This window comes from Macrobrachium nipponense, chromosome 17 (genome assembly GCF_015104395.2).
Source record: "Macrobrachium nipponense isolate FS-2020 chromosome 17, ASM1510439v2, whole genome shotgun sequence".
Taxonomy (NCBI): Eukaryota; Metazoa; Arthropoda; class Malacostraca; order Decapoda; family Palaemonidae; genus Macrobrachium; species Macrobrachium nipponense.
Window position 1 is genome coordinate 1947377 of NC_087210.1, and position 22983 is coordinate 1970359.

Here is a 22983-nt window from a genome sequence, read left to right on the forward strand (position 1 = left end):
GAGAAAGAGAGAGAGACATCCTTAATAATAGGATTCCTGGAATTGGTGTAAATATATATATCACGGCGACTGACATATATATATAGTATATTTTACTATTCTATATTCATATATATATATATATATATATATATATATATATATATATATATTTATATATCATATATATATATATTAATATATATATGTATATATGCTCCTACTGGTCAGCCACCTCTTTTTATTCACTATGCCTGCCCATTCATTTATTCCTCTCTCTCTACTACATCACCACCATTCACTCTTCCTCTTATCTTATCTTGATCTCCTCTTTCGTGTCTTCTACTTCTTGTTTTGTGTTGTTCGCTTTTATCCCTTATTCCCTCTTTCTTGTCTGATTCCTTGCATTGTCATCTGTCAGATGAAATGCCCTTGGAAAGGTTTTATAGCTTCTCTCTCTCTTTCGCTTTGTCTTTTATTATTCGGCATCTCTTGCGTGCATGTTTTCTCCCTTCTTGCGTTCAGAATGCCGCTTTCTCTCTCTTTCTCCCTTTTCGTGTTTCTTGCTCTCTCTCTCTCTTGATTCACTTATTTTGTGCTTTCGTTGGTTCGAAGTACCCCTTGCCTCTCTTTTTCTCCCTAGATGTCTGTCTCTCTCTCTCTCTTCTCTGTCTGTCATGCTAGACTTCCTTCTTTCTCTCTCTCGCCCTCTGTTTCTGCGTCTTTCTCTCGTACTCTCTCTGTCTATCTCTCTCTCTCTCTCGCCCTTTATTTCTTCGTCTTTCTTTCTCTCTCTTTCGCCCTCCGTTTATTCTTCTTTCTCTTGGTCTCTCTCTCTCTCTCGCCCTCTGTTTCTTCGTCTTTCTCTCTCCTTTTTATTTCTGTTCGTCTTGTTAACCTCCCGTCTCTCTCTCTCTCTCTCTTTCCCTCGCCCTAAGTTTCTTCGTCTTTCTTTCGATCTCTCTTTCTCTCTCTCTCTCTCTCTCGCCCTCTGTTTCTACGTCTTTCTTTCGGTCTCTCTTTCTCTCTCCTTTTCTGTCCATCTTGTTACCTCCCGTCTCTCTCTCTCTCTCTCTCTCTCTTCGGTCTCACTATTCAATACCTGAGGTTCAGAGTTTAATCTGCATAATTCCTCAACGAATTTGGGCCGGGCGGTTTTTATTTCTTCCTTTCTTATTCCTCTTTCTTTCTCTCTCTCTCTCTTTCTCTCTTTCATTTCGTTCCCCTACCAGCGACATTGTCCATTGGTATTGTTCCTTGCATTTTATTTCGTCTTTATTTCATTTCTCGTCTTTAATTTATTGCTCTCTCTCTCTCTCTCCATTTCATCTCCGTTCGTCCCATTTCATTTCTCGGAGGCTTGGACGTAGGACCGAAGAATTTCGGAACTCGCGTCTTTGGCGCCCCTCTCCCCCCTAGTCGTCGACGTCATGCGCGCAACTCCCGCCGCCTCCATGACGCAGAATTCGTCGTACAACGACGCACGTCGAATCGCGAGAAATGAACAACACCAACCTCCAAAACCCTTCCCCCCTAGACGTCGATTGGCGAAGTCTATGGAGGAGCGAGCGACCCAGTTCGATTCGCTCGCAAATTGACGAGTTGTGGAAGGATGCCAAGTCTCTCTAGCCGTCTATCTCTCTCTCTCTCTCTGTGAGGCGACTTGGAATCAATCAATCCGTCGATCGGTGGTGCTAGCCTCCTCTTCTTCTCCTCTCCTATCCTCCTTCTCCTTCGTCATTGCCAAGAGCAGCACTAGCAGAAGCAGGAGGGTATCTGTTCGTCGTAAACGAAGAAGAAGAAGCAGATGAAGAAACGTAAACAAAAGCGTCTCGTTTCATTTCCAAAGCGGCGCTGATTTCAAAACTTCTATCCACCGAGTGCGCGGAGGACGACGGCCGTTTATTTCGTGAAATATTTAGGTAACTGGTACCCTCCTCCTACTCGTCATCGACCTCCTCCTCCTAAACCTCCTCCCCACCTCGTTCCTCCTCCCCCCTCGTTCCTCCTCCATCTCTCACTCCTCCCCCTACCTCCCCCAACATCTCTCCACGGGGCTCCCTTTACCATACCCTCCTTAGGGAACTCCACGGTCCCTCATCTCACCCCCAGGGTGGGGGATCTGACGGACAGCTCCCCACTCAGTCCCCGCCTACATCCTACACTCCCTCTCATACCATGGGGAACCCGCGATCCCCTCCTACTCCCCCCACTCTTCCCTTTTCCTCTTTAGAAGAGAGGCTGGCAGAGTGAGTGACCAGTTCAAAGTTGAATCTCGTACCGACGTAGTCCTCGGGACTGGAGCTCAGTGGTTATTTCGCGGCCAACGTGACTGGTTGGCTTTTTGGGTTTGGTCGGAAGAAGGACTACTACTACTTCCCACCACACACACAACACCCCCCGCCACCATTCCCATTCCCCGATTTATAGTGAGTGAACTATATACTGGAACTTAAAAAAAAAAAATTAACAGCAGCGAGAACTCGAAAAAAGTTACCATAATATTATCTGCTGTGATGGGATACCGATTCAAAGACTGTCTTCACGCCAGTGTGTACGAGATAATAGGTGAGTGCAGATCAATATATTTTCTTTTTTCAACATTTTATATGTATTTTTTTCTCGACGGTTTTAAACGTGATTCGTGTGGCTTCTCGCTAAAACTTCTGAATAATCGTATCGTTTTTGAATAATCGTATCGTGTTTTTGAAAGATGTTTCTACTCATTTTTTTTTTAGGGTTTAGTTGACTGGGTTCGTATCGCGTGTTAAGATTTGTCACTAGATTGCGTTGTTTAGGGTTGTTTGAATAATTGTTTGAATAATGGCTTGGTTAGGCTGTTGACCATCTCGACGAGCGAACCGCGTTAAACTTTTCCAAATGATCGGTTGATTAGATGGTTCTGACTTGTTCAGAAGTTCTGCAAAGCATTGAAAACGCGCCAGAGACTTCGTCTTACTAAGGGCTGCTCCATAAAGCATTGAAAACGTGCCAGAGACTTTTTATTATACTACAGGCTAATCTACTTATTAGCAAGAGCCCGTGCTTAGGCATTAGACCAGCTAGAAATCCAAAATAACTCTGTAGTTAGATCCCTCGGGAGATCTCAATTTCAGGTCATTCACGGCGTTCGTGAACTATGTCGGGCAGAACTGAAAAATGAAAAAAAATCAAAGAAATTAAAGAAACTTGGGGATTTCTAAAGGTTAGAGGCGTTTCATTCACTACTTAAATTATTTATTTATTATTTTTTTGCCGATAAACTCTGAAAAGAGAAGGGTGATTTGTTGACGTTGGTGGTACTTACTACTTCTACTACCACTACCTGCTGCTGCCTCCCCCCCCCCCCCACATCCCCCTACACCCGAAATTTTTGGTTGGAAACGTATAGCATTCAATGTCAAGCTCAAAATGCCAAAGGGGTCTTGTATGGCAGTGGCTAAGTAACTTCCTCGTGTTCAGACGAACCAACTCACTCACTCACAATACCCGGAAAGGTGTGTTTTGCTGGCAGGGGGTAGGGGGGTGGGGTAGGGTTGCCTTTAACCCCCTTCCCTTTCACTCGCTGCTGCTGTTGCTGCTGCTGCTGCTATACATAAACATCTTTGCCTTTGCAAAATCATACGACGTTGCTGCATCTTTTGAGATGATTTGAAAAGCATTTCGAGTCGTTTATTACTTGGCAGCCTGAAAACCGCCGCTCTGTTCGTTCAGCGAAGTCTCAAGGCTTTTTCCCAGCGCTCTAAATGAACGTTAAAAATGCTGTTTGTGGTCACAAACACGCCGTGTTTGTTCGTGTAGTTGTTGTGCTGGTGGTAGTACTAGGTAGAGAGAGGTTGGTAGGGCCTCGTCTGGTCTGGGAGTGAGGTAGGTAGGGAGGGAGAGGGAGGTAGGGTGGCGGGCGACCATGAACCAGAGTAGTATAGCTCCTCCCCTCCTCGTCCAATCACTGCTGGTATTCTCTTACTTCCTGTTCTATATTGCCCATTCCCTTCGCTTATTAATGCTCTTTCATTACGTTTGCGCTTTTTTCTTCTTCTTTCTTCCTTCTTTCGCGTGCTTATCCACGGTCGTTCCTCGAGAACTCACGCGGTGGTTTCTATATAAACATTCTTCGCGGGAAACCGCTCACTTCTTATTTTCTTATGCTCGCTCGTGGCTGAACACGTTTTCCGTTTTCATTCCTTTTTTTTCCATTTTATTTTTGCTCTCTCAAATCGAATTTTTTTCGCTCGACGTCTCACGAGGGATAGGAGGAGGAAGAGGAGGAGGAAGTAGATTAACAAAATCTATCCTAGCAATACCGAGGAAACCGCCTTTTGGGGCTTTTGAACGTTGCAATAATGTGCATAGGCTGCTGGAAGCTTAGCTAGAGGTGCTACTAGCAGAGCTCCCTTGATTCGTAGACACACAGTTGTTGCTATTTCCTGCTAGCAATTGCCGAAGGTTGTTTCGCAGGCCATTGTGCTGCTGCTACTGACTGCTCTCTCTCTCTCTCTCTCTCTCTCTCTCTCTCTCTCTCTCTCTCTCTCTCTCTGTAAACTGCAACCTTCCTCCTTGTAACCTTTCTACTATAACAACAGCCTTGTCGACAGGGACGCGTCTACCTTGTGAGATGCCTCGTTCGGTTTTTTCCGTTTCTCAATGTTCTTTCCTGAACGCTCCAAGTTCAAGAGACTTTGGAAATGAACTTAACTTAGGACCTGATTGGGGTCTTGAACTTGAAAAGAAACTTGAAAATGGATGTAGAGATGTAGACTTACAAACTTGAAATGGATGTAGACCTACAAACTGGGGGCACCAGCTTAGAATTTAGATACCGGTTGAGTAAGCTTTAGAAAAATAACTGAACAGGGTGCAAACTTAGACAGACTGAATGGGGGGTAAACTTAGAAATTTCAGCAGGGCACAACTTGGAAGCTTGAATGGGGGCATGAACTTTGAACCTTAATGGGGCTTAAAACTGAACGGGGCCATAAACTTGCGAACTGAACAGCTTAGAACCTGAACGGGCCATTGAATTAGAACTTGAACAGGGCATAAACTTAGAACCTTGAACAGGGCATAAACTTAGAACCTGAACAGGGCATAAACTTAAAAAGAACTGAACAGGGCATAAACTTAAAAACTGAACTGGGCATAAAGTTAGAACATGAATAGGGCATAAACTTAGACCTTGAACTGGGCATCATAAACTTAGAAGAACCTGAACTGGGCATGAATTTAGAACTTGAACTGGCCATAAACCTAAAACCTGAATAGGGCATAAACTTAGATCTTGAACTGTGCATCATAAACTTAGAAGAACCTGAACAGGGCATAAACTTAGAAGAACTTGAACAGGGCATAAACTTAGAACCTTTAACAGGGCATAAACTTAGAAACTTAACAGGGCATAAACTTAGAACCTGAACAGGGCATAAACCTAAACACTGAATAGGGGATAAACTTAGATTTTGAACTGGGCATCATAAACTTAGAAGAACCTGAACAGGGCATAAACTTGAAAACTGAACAGGGCATAAACTTGAAAACTGAACAGGGCACAAACTTGAAAACTGAACAGGGCACAAACTTAGAACCTGAACAGGGCATAAAAAAAAAAACTGAACAGGGTATCAACTTAAAAACTTGAACAATGCATAAACTTAGACTTTGAACTGGGCATCATAAAGTTAGAAGACCACTGCACCGGTCCCAAGCTAGTTGCTGGGGTGGAGAAGGGGAAGAACAATTTATATAGGTGCTGATGATATAGGTCGAAGGGGAAACAAGCTGTATAGCTCTTTATATGCCCCCCCCCCCCCCCCTTCCCGCTTATTATTATAGGAAGTAGTAGCAGCTCCGTTCACTGTGTCGGGTTTTATCGCGTCTTCCTTATTCACGGTCCGCAAGGTGGGTGTTTTGCGCCACCTCTCTCTCTCATCTCCTCTCGCCTCAAAAAAAAAAAAAAAAAAATCTCTCTCTCTCTCTCTCCGTCTCTCTCTCTCTCTCTCTCTCTCTCTCTCTCTCTCTCTCTCTTTTCCAAGAACGCTGTTGTTGTAAAAGACAGCGTTAATACATGATACGAGATTGAAGGACCTGCTATTCTCTCTCTCTCTCTTTCTCTCTCTCTCTGTTTTAAGCAAATAAGATTTAATGTACATCAGATAGGTAAATCTCTCTCTCTCTCTCTCTCTCCTCTAGTTTTAATGCAAATAAGACTGAATGTACATCAGATAAGGTAAAATCTCTCTCTCTCTCTCTCTCTTCCTTCTCAGTTTTCCTTCTCTCTCATCTTCTCTCTTCTCTCAATTTTTAAGGAAATAGGATTTAAATGTACATCAAGATAGGTAAATCTCTCTCTCTCTCCTCTCTCCTCTCTCTTCTCAGTTTTAAGCAAAATAAGATTTATGTATCAGATAAGTAATTCTCTCTCTCTCTATCTCTCTCTCTCTCGATCTCTCATCTCTCTCGAACTCTCTCAACTCCAGTCTCTCTCTCTCTCTCTCAAGCCAATCATCGCCTCTCCTTCTCTCTCTTTCTCCTCCCCCCCCTCCATCCCAACTCCTTCCTTCTTCCTCAAATTTTAAGGATAATCCATTTTTAATTTGTACATCAGATTATTTTCTGGCTCACTCCTCTCTCTCTCTCTCTCTCTCTCTCTCTCACAGTTTTAAGCAAATAAGATTTAATGCCACATCAGATAAGTAATTTCTCTCTCTCTCTCTCATCTCTCAATCTCTCCTCTCTTTCTCTCTCTCTCATCTATGTCTGTACTTTCTCTCTCCCTTCTCTCTCTCAACAGTTTTAAGCAAATAAGACTTTAATGTACGTAAGATTATAAAACTTTCTCTCTCTCTCTCTCCTTCCCTCTTCCTCCTCTCCATCTCTCTCTCCTCTCTCCTCTCTCATCAGTTTTAAAAAAATAAAGGGTTTGTTTCTCTCTTCTTTTTAAAGTCTCTCTCCTCATCTCTCTCTTCCGTCATCTCTTCTCTCTCTCTCATCCGTTTTAAGCAAATAAGATTTAATGTACATCAGATAAGCAATTCTCTCTCTCTCTCTCTCTCTCTCTCTCTCTCTCTCTCTGCTCCTTCTCTTTTCCAAATCAATCAGATAACGTCTCTCCATCTCTCTCTCCATAAGTTAATCTCTCTCTCTCTCTCTCGCTCTCTCCTCTCCGCAAATGATTTAATGCAGCATCAATAAGTACTCTCTCTCTCTCTCTCTCTCTCTCTCTCTTCTCTCTCGTCACTCCTCTCTCTCTCTCAGGTTTTTAAAGCAAATAAGATTTAATGCACATCAGATAAGTAATTCTCTCTCTCTCTCTCTCTCTCTCTCTCTCTCTCCTCACAGTTTTAAGCAAATAAGTGTTTAATGTACTTTAGATAAGTACTCTCTCCCTCTCTCTCTCACTCACACACACACCGTTTTAAGCAAATAAGACTGAATGTACATCAGATAAGTAATTTTCTTTCTCTCTCTCTCTCTCTCTCTCTCATCTCTCTCTCAATCTCCTTTCTCTCTCTCTCGGTCTCTCTCTCTCTCTCTCTCTCTCTCTCCTCTCTCACAGTTTTAAGTAAATAAGGTTTTAATGTTCTCCTCTCTCTCTCTCTCTCTCTCTCTCTCTCTCTCTCTCTCTCTCTCTCTCTCTCTCTCTGTTTTAAGCAAATAAGATTTAATGCACATCAGATAAGTAATCTCTCTCTCTCTCTCTCTCTCTCTCTCTCTCTCTCTCTCTCTCTCTCTCTCTCTCTCTCACAATTTTAAGCAAAATAAGAATTTAATGCACATCAGATAGTAATTATCTCTCTCTCTCTCTCTCTCTCCTCTCTCTCTCTCTCGTCTCTCTCTCTCTCTCTCTCTCTCTCTCACATTTTTAAGCAAATAAGTGTTTAATGTACTTTAGATAAGTACTCTCTCTCTCTCTCTCTCTCTCTCTCTCTCTCTCTCTCTCTGTCTATCTCTCTCTCTCTCACACACAAAAACAGGTAAACACTCCGTTTTAAGCAAATAAGACTTGGAATGTACATCAGATAAGTAATTCTCTCTCTCTCTCTCTCTCTCTCTCTCTCTCTCTCTCTCTCTCTCTCTCAGTTTTAAGTAAATAATGGTTTAATGTTCTCTCTCTCTCTCTCTCTCTCTCTCTCTCTCTCTCTCTCTCTCTCTCTCTCTCTCTCACTGTTTTAAGCAAATAAGACTGAATGTACATCAGGTAAAGTAATCTCTCTCTCTCTCTCTCTCTCTCTCTCTCACAGTTTTAAGCAAGTTTTAAGCAAATAAGTGTTTAATGTGCTTCAGATAAGTACTCTCTCCCTCTCTCTCTCCCACACACAGTTTTAAGCAAATAAAACTGAATGTACATCAGATAAGTAATTTCTCTCTCTCTCTCTCTCTCTCTCTCTCTCTCTCTCTCACACACACAGTTTTAAGCAAATTATTGTTTAATGCGCTTCAGATAAGTACTCTCTCTCTCACACAGTTTTAAGCAAATAAGACTGTATGTACATCAGATATGTAATTCTCTCTCTCTCTCTCCTCTCTCTCTCTCTCTCTCTCTCTCTCTCAGTTTTAAGCAAATAATTGTTTAATGCGCTTCAGATAAGTACTCTCTCTCCCACACAGTTTTAAGCAAATAAGACTGAATGTACATCAGATAAGTAATTCTCTCTCTCTCTCTCTCACTCTCAGTTTTAAGCAAATAAGTGTTTAATGTACTTTAGATAAGTATCTCTCTCTCTCTCTCTCTCTCTCTCTCTCTCTCTCTCTCTCTCACCGTTTTAAGCAAATAAGACTGAATGTACACCAAATAAGTAACTCTCTCTCTCTCTCTCTCTCTCTCTCTCTCTCTCTCTCTCTCTCTCTCCACACACACACACACACACACACACTTTTAAGCAAGTAAGACTGAATGTACATCAGATAAGTAATTCTCTCTCTTTCTCTCTCCTTGTCTGTTCATGAAAATTGTGATGGTGATATCAGTCCCTTGCAGTTGATTACAAGTGGGGGGATCGTTGTTGTCTTGTCTGTAAATTGCCCCAGAAATGTCTGTAAGCTTTGAAATAGGCTGGTTGTTAACATGGCAATTATTTTTATTATAATGATAATACCTGTCGAGTGTGGTACAGCTACATCTACTGAAGTGACGATCAGCTTTTGTTTTTTTTCAATTCTTCAGGATGCACGTGACCTTATGTATACAAGTAGCATTCACGTTGTTGTCTTATTTCTCCAGGATGGACGTGTCCTATGTATACATGTACCATTTTTGTGGTCTCAATTCTTCAGGATATATATTTCCTATGTAATCCTTGCATACACTCAATATCGAACCTCAGAGACGCCCCTTCGTAGTATACGTGTAGCATACATGTTGTTGTCTTAAATCTCCAGGATGCGCATACCCTATGTATACATGTAAGATTGCATGTTGATTTCTCAATTCCTCAGGATGCTCAGTTCCTATGCATCCATGCATACCCTCAATTCGATATCTAACCTCAGAGACGCCCCTTAATACTACTATTTCATCCGCTACTTTCTACGTTGCGTCGTGCTTTCTTTGAAGGCAACATTCCAGAGGACTTTCTCCAGGTGTACTCCACTTTTACTAACACATGCCCAGTGGCTACTTTCGGAGGCACAGTCGGCACCGTCAGGTGATTATCGCGTCTCTTATAAGAGTGTGTGCTCTCGAATATTGCTACTTGTTACTAAAAGGGCGTTTTTTTGTTTTCATTTTCTCCTACTTTCCTTCCATGTGCTACTTATTGAGTTTTCCCATTGTCTTCTACTTTCCTTTCAAGTGCTGCTTTTGGAGTGCTACTTTCTTTGGTCAACTGTCGTAGAGCTTGGATAAAGAGAGATGAAGAAAGCTAAGATTTTTTTTGAGTCCAGCATTGTATATTGGCTGTGAAAAAAGTTTTTTTTTTTTAATGAAGTCCAGACTTTATATGAATGTTAGGTCACTGATACGTATGTATATGAATGGTTGGAATCACTGGAATTGGTTCCAGTTTTATTTTGACGCGAACAAACGCCTGTTTTTTCCATTTAGAAAGTGATTGTTTTCCGTTTCTATGACTTTTGTCGCATCTTGACTTACGTGTGCTTGAGGGACGGAATTGGGGGGCGATCTTGTGTCTTGTTACACGTGTGACTGAACGATCTTGTGTCTTGTCACACGTGTAAGAAGATCTTATATATATCATTTCACACGTGTAAGTGGTCGATCTTGTATGTTGTCACAGTGTAAGTGGACGATCTTGTACCTTGTCACACGTGTGAGGGAGCGATCTTGTCTTGTCACACGTGTGAGGGAGCGATCTTGTCTTGTCACACGTGTGAGGGAGCGATCTTGTGTCTTGTCACACGTGTGAGGGAGCGATCTTGTGTCTTGTCACACGTGTGAGGGAGCGATCTTGTGTCTTGTCACACGTGTAAGAAGATTATATCATGTTACACGTGTACGTGGACGATCTTGTGCTTGTGTCTTGTCACACGTGTGAGGGAGAGATCTTATTTTATATATGACGGTACGATCTTGTATCTTGTTGCCGTGTAAGGGGTCGATCTGTCTTTATTTAACAACCCATAATTTTCTCTGAGAGAGAGAGAGAGAGTATATGTAATCTGACCATACCTGACCTACCTTATAATGTCGCTTCAGGTAAAGAGGTATCGTAAGACCTCATGGAGGTTTGGGAAATATCCTTGGTGCTCTCTCTCTCTCTCTCTCTCTCTCTCTTTATTCATACCAAGGAATGTGCATTAAACAGACGTTACTGTTTAAGCCTAAATCTCTCTCTCTCTCTCTCTCTCTCTCTCTCTCTCCGTCGTGAAACCGATTTGACATCCCAGTGACCCTGACAGCGGGCGGCATTTGTTTTTTTTGGGGGTGGGCGGGGGTTGGGGGCCATGTTCCGAAAATCGTTTTGTGGCCGCTATACGGAATATAGGAGGGCCTTTGCGAAATGGATCTTAGTTTGGGGAGGGGGTGATGGGTAGGTAGGTGTTGGGAAGGGGTGGGGGAGGGGGTTATTAAGGGAGGTATGGGTTTGGGGCAGGGGGGGCCGGCGGTCCGTACTGAAGAATGATTGGTCAGTCCATGGTCATGTTTTAATGGCTGTCTGTCGCGAAGTTGATGGATTGTAAGACCTTTCTTGTTTTTATTTTATTTTTTTATTTCTATTTTTTGTTATTCTTATTTTCAATTTCTGTTTCTCCTTCACTTGTTTGTCTTGCTTATTATCTTATTTTCTCGTTATTTCATTGTCTTACTCACTTATTTTTTATTTAGTAGAAGACTCGAAATTCTTGTTAGTTATGTCAACTTCGATTGCAAACTGTTGTGATATCTTGTAGAGTTAATAATAATAATAATAATAATTAATAATTAATGATAATAAGTATGAATGAACGAAATATAGGGGTTATTTTTTTTTACAATAATCCAAATAGTAATAATAATTAATGATAAGTATGAATGAGCGAAATAGATGGGGTTATTATTTTCAATAATAATAATAATAACAACAACAACAACAAGTATGAATTAATTAAATAAAGTGGGTTATTTTTTTCTATAATAATCCAATCCAGAATTCCAATTTAAAACTCACGTCGGCTGAATTTGAACACCGGAACCAACTAGTGCGGCTTTTTCAATGTCACTCGGGTAACTCAACAAATCCAGAGAGAGAGAGAGAGAGAGAGAGAGAATGTATATTAATCGTCCCGAATTTGTTTGATCACATCAGTTAAGTGATTTAACTGATACTTGCTAATGGCCGACGGTCCCAAGTCAGGTTTCTTTTGTGGTTAAACTTTGTTTTGTCCTCAGATTACATCGCCTTTTTTTGTTTTGTTTTTATTTGTTTCTTTCGGGTCACTTTGTTTTTCGCTTTGTTCCTCACTGATGGTTTTGTTGTTGTTTCTCAGATTACTTTTTTTTTTGGCCCTCAGATTACATTGCCTTTTCTGTGCTTCTCTCAGGTTACACTGACTTTGTTTTTGTTTTTTTCTCAAATTACATTAGTTTCCCTTTGTGTTTCTCTCACATTACTTTGGGTTTAAGTTTGTTTCTCTCATATTACTTTGGTTTTAACTCTGTCTCTCTCAGATTAGTTTGGTTTGAGCTTTTTTTTCTCATTACTTTGTATTTACCTCTCTCTCTCTCTCTCTCTCTCTCTCTCCTCTCTCTCTCTCTCTCTCTCTCTCTCTCACAGATTACTTTATTTTTAACTTTATCTCAGATTACTTTGGTTTTTAAATTAGTTTCTCTCAGATTATTTTATGTTTAACTTTGTCTCAGATTACTTTGGTTTTAACTTTGCTTGTCTCAGATAACTTTGGTTTTATTAGTTTCTCTCAGAATACTTTGGTTTTAACTCTGTCCCTCTCAGATTACTTTGGTTTTAACTTTTGTTTCTCTCAGATTACTTTGATTTTAACATTTTTGCAAAGATTGACAGGAAAACATCGAGTTTGTATTATAAGGCCACAAAGGTCGGTGCGACCGAATGAACTTTTTTTTTTGTTTTTTTTTTGTTTTTTCTTGTTTTTGTTTATCTTTGCAGCAGAATCTTGTGGTTTTAGCTTTCAAAGACACTGTTGAATAAAAGAAACCATTAATTAATTAATTTTTTGAAGATGCGTGAAGGTAGATAATCTCCATTTATTGAGGTTTTAAGAATCTGGAGGAGACAAAATTTAAAGGATAAAAGAAAGGATCAGTAGCTGCTGCTGATGGGTGATCTTTGGTGATCCTTTCCCACGCCGTTTGTGAGGGTCCTGTGATCCTTCCTTCTAAAGGATCTCTCTCTCTCTCTCTCTCTCTCTCTCTCTCTCTCTCTCTCTCTCTCTCTCTCTCTCTCAGACAGTTCCCACTTGAATCTCTTTCTCTTTCTCTCTCTCACAGTGTCCAAAAGGATCTCTCTCTCTCTCTCCTCTCTCTCTCTCTCTCTCTCTGTCAGTTTCCACAATGATCTCTCTCTCTCACAGACAGTTTCCACTAGAATCTCTTCCTCTTTCTCTCTCACAGTGTCCACAAGGATCTCTCTCTCTCTCTCTCTCTCTTCTCTCTCTCTCTTCTCAGAGAAGTTTCCACTAGAATCTCTTCCTCTTTCTCTCTCACAGTGTCCACAAGGATCTCTCTCTCTCACTCTCTCTCTCTCTCGCAATAGTTTCCATAATGATTCTCTCTCTCAGTTTCCACAATAATTCTCTCTCTCTCTCTCTCTCTCTCACAGACAGTTTCCACTAGGATCTCTCTTACTCTCTCACAGTGTCCACAAGGATATCTCTCTCTCTCTCTCTCTCTCTGTTTCCACAATAATTCTTTTACAGTTTCCACAAGGCTCTCTCTCTCTCTCTCTCTCTCTCTCTCTCTCTCTCTCTCTCTCTCTCTCTCTCACACACACACAGAGTTGTCAACTGGGCTTTCTTTTATGGCGTGAACCGAAAGGCAGATATTGTTTTCAACCAATTGTACGGAAGGCTATAAAAGCAACGGCTTTTCTTCTTCTTCCTCTTCTTCTTCGTCGGGCTGCCACAGAGATGGGCTATCTTTATTTTTGCCGCCCATGGGGCTTTATGACTGCCTACTACTGCCAGGAGGTATGTCTCAAAACTGCCCGCCTGCTTGCCTGCCTGCCTGCTTGAGCATGGAGCCCTTGCAATATATATATATATATATATATATATATATATATATATATATATATATATATATATGTTATAAATATACAGGTAGTCCATAAAGTCCCAGTACCGTTACCATTATTTATTGCCTGTAATGGTACTGGGACTTATGGACACCCGCTCTAATCATAAGTTCGCCCGTTTAACTCGTCTTGCGTAATATTTCAATCGTGGCATGGGCTGAGGAAATAGGGGGTAGGGATGTCTTAGGGAGGTAGGGAGGGATGAGGAAGATCGTCGCTGGATTCCTGGAAATCTCGCGTTTAAGAAAAGTCAATCTTATGTTCCAGACCTGTCCTTCAAATGAAACTCCCTCTCTCCCTCCCGAGAGAGAGAGAGAGAGAGAGAGAGAGAGAGAGAGAGAGAGAGAGGAATGATTGATCCGCGATAATCCCCTTAAAAAATGACGTATGGAAACTGGAATCCAGGTGATTCTGCTGGAATACCTCCCACCATTCATAAACTATTATTATGGCTATATCGGCGTAGCTCAAGCTAGTTGCTGTTGTGTTCTTCCTAGTAAATACATTTTAAAACGAGAGAGAGAGAGAGAGAGTTACAAAATGCTGGGGCATAGGTTGTTATTTATTTTCTCGCCAGAGTGGACAGCGGGATACAAGCCATTTTGGCCTCTCGGCGAATTGGCTCCAGAGCTTCTATGGTCTGATCGATGCATCTCTCTCTCTCTCTCTCTCTCTCTCTCTCTCTCTCTCTCTCTCTCTCTCCCAACCACCTTCTGCCAATAACAGGGCGATGTTGCCATATTTCACCCTGTGAGAGAGAGAGAGAGGTGAGGTGAGGTGTGTGGGGTAGTGTATAGGGTTAGGGTATCATCATCAGTCTAGGGTAAGAGCTACGGTGGGTGGCGGGAAGAAGGAGAGGGAAGGGGGGGGGGGGGGGAGATCTTAGCGACCACATCGCGCGGAAATGCCTTGGTTCCCCCTGAAGTCCTAATTTGTAATTTTGCAGAGCATTTAACTAAAACCCATTATTTTTCTTTAATACGTTTTAGCATAAAAATGGAAAAAATAAAAAAATACAAGTCTTCGGGCTTATAGTTATCGAGGTTGGATCTCTCTAGTTTTTTGAGTTTCCAGTTAAGCTGTATTTTTTGTAGTTATCAAAACTAACGGAAATTCTTTTGTTGTTAGACGTCGTTAGACGTTCTTAGACGTTTAATTTATTATTGCGTTTAACCTACGGGAACCCGCGATCAGTAGACGCGGTCAGAAATGTATTACAAAAACATTTCTTCCAAGTCCTCGGCTCCTAATACATTATACCTGGGACTACCTAGCGATGCATTGGCAACTTAGCTCATTGGGCGGGTGGGGGTTGGGTGAGGGGGACGGGGGGGGCGATTGTGACGGGACCACGTGACTCAATTCGACAGCGGAGAGAGAGAGAGAGAGAGAGAGAGAGAGAGAGAGAGAAAGACCCTTTTGAGAAATGGACCGAAAAGTATTTTTAAGTTGACCGGTATACTAGAACGAAGCCTATCAATCAATTTCCGTTTGAATTCCAGTGTCTGGATTCCAGCAAGTGGCGAAGACATAGGCCTAGTGTTTCGTAAAAGCCTCCTTCAGGAGAAAGAAGGTGATTATTCCTTCAACGAAAGACACTTTGAAAGACGCCGTTAGCGTCTTAAAAGGTTACAAGAACAATAGACAGACACAAAAAAAGGCAGAGGCAATTAAGGCGTTGCCTGGGAGTCTCGTCTGGAAGACATTGCGCTCTCAGGAGCAGTTGGAATTCCAGTTAACAAACAGCATCTGGAAGGGGAAATCAGCAGCGTGACGTCATTCTCTTTCGGGAGAATGATTGTTCGAAGGGCGATGTTTTCGTTCCGCAGAGTTGTGGTGCGTCGCTTGTTTTCGCAAACGTCCGCTGTGCGATGCTTTGGAAAGCGGTCTAGAGCGATGCTTCAGGAAGCAGAAAACGTTAATAGACGTATGATTTACAGAGCAACTGTTATAGAGCGATGCCTCCGAAGAGAGAAAACGTTAGACCTACGCACGCTTCAGAAAAAAAATAAAACGTTAGTCGTATATGCTTATAGAGCAACGATCGTTAGACCGATGCTTTTAGAAAACTTTTATATAAAAGCGTTGGTCGTACAATGCTTTTTAATAAATCAATCGTTAGATCAATGCTTCACAAGAAAAAAAATTTTTTTTTGTCGTACTGTGCTTTCAGAAAGCAACTGTTAGACGTATATGCTTCAGAGAGCAACACTCGGTAGACCGATGCTTCAGAAAAAAAAAAAAACGTAAATCGTACTATGCTTCAGAGAGGACTCGTTAGACCGAGGCTTCAGAAAACCAAAAACTTAAAAAAAGGAGACGTATTCTTCATTGAGAGAGCAATCGTTAGACCGAGGCTTTAGAAAACAGAAAACGACAATCGTTGCGCCGAAGGAAACATCTTTTAAAAAGAGAAGAAGAGGAGGAAGAAAACGTCTTTTAAAAGAAGAGGAGGAAGGGGGGGGGGGGAGGAGGAGGAGTTCTCTGGGCAGCAGCAGCAGCAGCAGACGATAATTAAGAAAATATGCATAAATTTGCGAGCTTCTCGGTTGGTCGCTGATTTTGTTTACCGGCTTCACTTCTTTTCCTTCTTCTTCGAGAATTCTGGTCCTTTCTCCGGACCTGGAACGGTGGAAAAGGGGGGAAATAAATTGAGATTATTTTTTATATAGATTTATTATTTTTGTGGCGCGTTTTCTTCGTTGAGATATAGTCACTTAACTAGTGGATTATGACGTGTTTGTTTCTGTTTGTTTTCGTATGCTTATTGTTGCTTGCATAGTTTTTGTTATTGTATTCAGTATCAAGATGAATTGCATGTACTTTACTTCAAGTGTGGATATTACGAATAATAATGATAATAGTAATAATGAATAATAATAGTCTTAGCACTTATGCATTATTTAAATTATGCTTTTGGTGAATTATTGTTCTGTTGTTATAAAAAAATACTATATATATTTAACATTGATAATATCTTTGTCAACAGTTCAATAATAATTGCAAATTTATATACTATATATATATATATATATTATATATATATATATATATATATATATATATATATATATATATATATATATATATATATATATATATATATATATATATATATGAGATTTAACCTATCTAGTTACATTCATTCATTGAAAAGTAGATGAATATATTGTGTATTTCAGTAGAATATAAATGAATATATGTTTTTTAGTAGAATGTAAATAAATAAGTTTTTCAGTCGAAAGTAAATAAATATATTAAGTATTCCAAAATTATTCAGTGAAATTTAAATAAATATGTTGTTTTTCAATAGAATGTAAATATAAATGTATTATGAATTTCAGTAGAATGTGAATATATTAAACATATTCCAAAATCGATAACGTAGAGAATATAAATATTCAAATAAACTAAACTGAATTTAATGTTTGTTTACAAAATATCCGAGAATATTTGTTTATTTTTTTTCTCTTCTCACATTGTAGGTTAAAGTTGACTTGTCGATGTAGCAAGTGACGGTGTGTCTGTCTTACAGGTTAGGCTGGCCTTGGAGAGAGAGAGAGAGAGAGAGAGAGAGAGAGAGAGAGAGAGAGAGAGAGAGGAACCAACCCCCTCTCCTCCCATCTCCACCACCACCAACACTCCAGCCACCACCCTCCGCCATCTCTCGCACCACCACCAACCCCACCGCCTCCTCCCTCTCCTCCCCCACCCGCCGCCGTCAAGCTTAGGCCGACCCAACAGAAAACGGCTGTGAGAGAGAGAGAGAGAGAGAGAGTGAGTGAGTGTTCCTCGTCGGAGGGAAGGAGGAGCAGGAGCAGCAGGCAGCAGCAGCAGCGCGCCAAAACGGAGCGAGCGGCCGCAGAGATCGCACGCGTCTCGCCCCTAGAGAGAGGAACTGTTCCTCCTCTCCCGCCGTGTGTGTGAGAGACACTCTCTCTTTTTTTTTTTCTTTTTTTTTCCTTTTTTTTTTAATTTTTTTTTTTAACACACACTTCCCCTTCCACGTGCTGCCTGGCCCCCCTTCGCCGTCAGGATATATACACACACACACAGTCTCACACACACCTACCTCCGACGTGATGCCCGGGCCAGCAGCAGGTGTGGTGGTGCGCGGCCCCCCCGCTGCCCCTCTGGAGGGATGTAGCTAGCCATGGCGAGTGGCTTGCACCACTGCAAGGGCTGCGGCTTGTACTTCGATAGCGCGCGGTCCCTCGAAGTTCACGTTCAGTATCACAAGGAAAACCTTCTCAGCATGTGGATGGGCGACGAAGAGCGCGGGCGGGAAGGCGGCGCGGGCGGTGGAGGAGGAGTAGGAGTAGGAGGTGCCCCGCCGGCAGCAGCGCCCTCGCCCGTGCAGGGGGACCTGATGTCCCTGGGCGTTTCGAGCAGTAGTGAGAGTGGATTAGTAGTGAGTAACAGTAATGTGCCAAGTGTTAATTCCAGTTCTTCGTCTTCGTTCACGGTACCTTCGCCCATGCAATACGAGTACAAGATGTCCCCTGGGCTGCAGTCCCCGCCCCAGCAGCAGCAGCAGCAGATGAGCGTGGTGCCACAGGGCCCGCCTTCGGGGCACTCCCTCTCCGTGGGATTCTCCCAGCCTTCCCCCGGCGGGTTCTACCAAGACTACGTGGGGCAACACCAGGCGTCGCCCCAGTTCGGCGGATACCAGCCCAATTCCTTCATGAACGGCGGCTTCGACGACGCCTACTACAACAGGGGCCCCGCCCCCCGGTTCCACCCGTACATGGGGCGCTCCCCGGTGCCCACGCCTTCGCCAGGTAACTCGCACGCCGACATTAAAGAAGAGATGCCCTCTGCGGACACGCCAGAGATCCTGGACCTGGATTCTCAGAAAGTGTTGGGCAGCACGGGCGGCGTCCAGCAGCAACAGCAGCAGTCTCAACAGCAGCAACAGGGGGGCGCGTTGCCCCCCATGTGGAGGCCCCACGAACAGTTCCCGAACCCCGGCGGCATGGGCCCGTCCCTCGGGGGTCTCACATCTATGCAACAGTCAGGGTTCTCTCCCGTTCTTCAGCCGTCGCCGCAACATCTTCCAGGCCTGGCAGGGCCCTCCTCCTTCCACTCCAGCGCTGGCGGCGCGGGCATGGGCGGCTACCACCCGCAGGGCTTCTCCACCACCCCGCAGGCCATGAGCAGCCCCGGCAGCATGTTCGGCACGCCCACGCCCTCCCCGAGGGAATCGACGTCGGCGGCGCCGCCTTCCGAGTTCGCGTCCAACGTCAAACGGCCGAAGAGCTTCAAGTGCGAGGATTGTAACAAGTGGTTCACGAGTCACGGGCACCTCAAGAGGCACTACAATACCACCCTGCACAAGAACATGACGAAGCTGAATGGAGGGGGAGGAGGGGCGGGGGCCGGCCAGAGCACGGCGAGGTCCACGCCTGACCCCACCAGACCGCCCATTCTGTCGCCGGGCGCCAAGAGCATCGGCGAGGCTTCCAACATCTCCAGTCAGGACGAGGAGTCCAACCTTTCGGCAGCTGACGCCCTGGACACCCCTCCCCCACCTCCGACGGGGCTGCAGCAGCCCCCTCCTGCGTACAACCCCCCTCCCACCTCCTTGTCAGGGTACCAGCCGCCAGGAGTGCCAGGCCCTTCGCAGGGACTACACGCTGTCCCGCAGTATTCGCAGACGCACTACCTGGGGGAGCAGCCCCCCACCGCCCCTACACTCTATCACGGCCATTTTAGCACAAATCCGACAAGTTTTGGGGCGCAGCCCCCCGTCAGCATGGGGGGCGGACCGCCTTTTTACCCGGGCAATGGCAGCAATAATTTCGGTGGTTATCAGCCGCAGGGGGGCCACCAGGGCCCGGGGTTTCATTCCGTGAGTGATTTCCCCGGGCAGCCTCCCTTAGACGCCTTTAGCGCCGCCTCCCTCACGCCTTCCCGTTGCTCCCCAGAACCCGCCGGAGGAGGAGGAGGAGGTGGAGGTGGAGACACGGGCTCCGAAGCCTCCATGGACTCGAGCGAGTCGGGCGGCACCAGTGGCAGCGGCGTGGGTTCGGAGGGCTCCTTTCGGTGCCACGACTGCGGCAAGCTCTTCAACCGCATGTGCTACCTGACGCAGCACCGCACCACCTACCACGAGGGCGAGAAGCCCTTCAAGTGCAGCACCTGCGGCAAGCGCTTCCCGGACGAGATGTCCTTCAGCGACCACCAGAGCAAGCACGCCGGGGAGAAGCCCTACAAGTGCGAGGTCTGCCCCAAGCAGTTCAACCACAAGACGGACCTGCGACGCCACATGTGCCTACATACGGGCGAGAAGCCCTTCTCCTGCGAGCAGTGCGGGAAGGGCTTCATCCGGAAGGACCACATGCTCAAGCACTTCCAGACCCACCGGAAGAAGGCCATGGCCGCCGCCGCCTCCTCTGCCGGCCCTCCTCCCACGCACCACACGCCCTCGGGCCCACCTCCCATGGGGCATGCCCCCACCGGCTTCCCGGGCCACCTCCCACCGCACCGGCCGCCAGGCGTGCCCGTGGGAGCGATGGCGCACCCGGGGCACGGGCCGCCCGGGCATCCAGGTCACCCTCCTCACGTCGTGGCAGCACCTGTTTACTGATGATGGCCCCGGAGTGGGTAGTGTGGGCCCCCTTCGTGGGTAGCAGCAGCAGCCGGGCGCCCCCAGCCCGCCCGCCGCCGCCCACCCGCCCGCCGCCCCCAGCCACACACATACACACACACAAGGCCGTCTTCCCCGCCGGTGGAGAGTTCCTGTGGCCGCCGTCACGACGCCCTACAACTACCTCACGCGGCACCTGACGCCGCCCTGTGATAACCGCGCCAACATTCCTTGCGGCCGCCCCCCCCCTCCCCCCACACCAGAAACCACCCACCCCCACCCCCCTCTCTCTGTGCCATACGATAGTAGAAAAAGTTCATTAAGACATATAAATTCCTCTGCCTCCTCCGAAGTGTTACGGAGCATCTGTCTTTTTATCAGTGTGACCCCGTGGGCCGGCGTGGTGCCTCGCGTATTAAACCCCCGTGCCTGAGGAGGCCTCAGATTACCTCGCAATGTGTCCTCACCTAGAAACACACCCGCTCTCAGAGGCTCAACACACAAATAAAAAAAAAACTATTAAGTACTATAAACTTTTAATTAAAAGGGAAAAGCGAAGTAAATGGTGCATATATACAAAGACAAAAAAAGATGATATTATACATACATAGGCTGCTTGCAACTGAACATAGGAGCGCATATATACGTGAGACAGACAAAGACAAAAAGCAGTGTTTGTGTTTGTTGTCCTATGGCCATGATCGCTATTTTTCTTGAGGCGAAAGAAACACCCACCTGATTGAACGTTTAAATGAAAAAGAAAACACAAAAAAAGAAGATTATTATATCAACTGTGTCGCTACACCGATAGTAGAAGTATCTCAAGACATCTTCATCATCTTTGGTCATTAAGTGTCACTATGCCTTAAAAATATTTCTATGCTAATGATATGCAACATTCTGAAGAAAATACAGATTCGTGTATTTTTTTAATTTTGCCAGAGATTGTGTTGTGTAGTATGTTCCACAAAGACATTCAGAGTGAATCATTGAACTTTTTAAATATTTTTTTGAGAATCTCATTGTGTACATACTTTTTTTTAAGTTCTACTCTTAAGTTGCATTTGTTCTAGGCTGCTATTTTTATATTTTCTGTATTTCGTAATCTGTAATGTTCCTATTCACATTACTTTTATAGCGAAGTTCCACCAACTGTTATTATTATCAACTCATTTTCAGAATGAGAGAGCTCCCGATGTCCTAATTAACTTCATTCAAATTTTCCCCCTCCTCCCCCCTCCCTCTTCCCCTCCTGAAGTTCGTTCATATACAAAAGTTCAAATTGTCTGCATTGTCACTCAAATTTCTTGTTCATGTTTTGTCCAGTCATTTGCCAGATCAAAGTATTTTTATCATTATTTTTGCCAATAGCAACACTTGTTTTTTATACTTATTTTTTTATTATTGTTATCTTTGATCACAGAACGATCACATTCTGTGTAACCATTGCAATTCATAACATTCCCGTACGTTGGTGAATAAAGTAACAGAAGACAAAACGTATAGCTATGATTTGACGTGTCGTGTGATCGACTATGTTTGTCCATTGAGGATGATTTTTCGTGTTCATTTCGTCACACTCCCTTTTTTATATACCTCCCTACCCCAGCCCCCCCCCCCCCCCCTTCCTTTTCGCCCCCCCCCCCCCCTCCCCCCGCCCTTTACTGTGCCTACGACAGAATGACCCTAAGTTGTGTCTAGAAGTCTAATCGTGGAGTGAACTGAGACAGTGATTCCAGTAAAGTGAAAAAAGAAAAAGACTTTTGTAAAGAAAGAGGACCTGGATTCGCGTCCTAGAAACTCGTGAAGGAGAAGAAGCGTTTGTTGACATTCTGATTCAACAAGTGAAATTCCGTGATATAATAATAATTAGTGTTGGGTGACTATGGTTGGGTTTACCAAGCGACACGTTTTCTACTGTATGTAAATTTTGTGGTTTTAAAAGGAATAAAAAGACAGTTTTAGAGTACGTAGAAAATTATTAATAAAAACAGAAGGATTGATTTGTTAGGGATATAGAGGAAAAAAAACATAAAAAAAGGTTGGAACATATAACAATACCTCATAATTCTCGGTATACCTCAGCATGTGTCAAAAATTATGCACCGAAACCGCAAACAGGGTTTATTGTTTTATGCAATTGATGGGGTTGTGTGAGAGAAGACGTGATTTACATTATTATGTTGATTCAATAACAGTTATTATTAAAGAAAATAATAAATGTTCAATGCGATTTGTCTGGACAAACTCAGACAGGCAAACCAGATTAGTTCCATTCTTTTTATGATATTCCTAATTTTTTTTTGGTTGTATGTTAATTAGGACTTAATTATAAATATATTTTTTTCTGCATTGCCATTTTTGAAAAAATGCAGGCAGCAATGATTTATGATAATGATGATGTGCTACGGTTGTATTTTATTTTCTCTCCATTTTTTACTTTTTTTTTGGTTTTTGTAAAAGCAGATGCCAGAGTGGTCTGGTCTTTTATATATTTTTTCAACTTGTCGTGTCACAGTCAGCCTTACAAATATGATGCATAAGGTCCAGAGAGTTGTTGGACCTTCTCCTAAAAAGACACATTGTAACCTTTTTGTAAAACTATATTATTATTTAAAAACAAAAAAAAAACTCAAAAAATGTTTAATTTCTTAAGGTTGTATCATAATGTTCTTGTTTTTTCTTAGTTGCTTTTAAATGGATTAAATG

General features: G+C 43.5%; 1 protein-coding gene across 2 annotated transcripts; it reads left to right on the forward strand.

Annotated features, from left to right (window-relative positions):
• The first annotated feature begins 2211 nt into the window (after positions 1 to 2211).
• On the forward strand, positions 2212 to 21910 carry LOC135196120 (transcription factor Zelda-like). 2 transcript variants are annotated; one of them, XM_064222587.1, is made up of 2 exons: positions 2212 to 2547; positions 17171 to 21910. In XM_064222587.1, exon 2 carries the CDS (start codon positions 17839 to 17841, stop codon positions 20272 to 20274), a length of 2436 nt encoding a protein of 811 aa, XP_064078657.1. In that variant the 5' UTR covers positions 2212 to 2547; positions 17171 to 17838; the 3' UTR covers positions 20275 to 21910. The 2 variants fall into 2 exon arrangements, with proteins under 2 accessions (XP_064078657.1, XP_064078656.1); XM_064222586.1 differs by having other exon boundaries at positions 17221 to 21910.
• The last annotated feature ends 1073 nt before the right edge of the window (positions 21911 to 22983 follow it).

What these genes read in the sequence shown, in the direction of transcription:
- LOC135196120 (XM_064222587.1), top strand. Translation starts at nt 17,839, where the DNA reads ATGGCGAGTGGCTTGCACCACTGCAAGGGCTGCGGCTTGTACTTCGAT.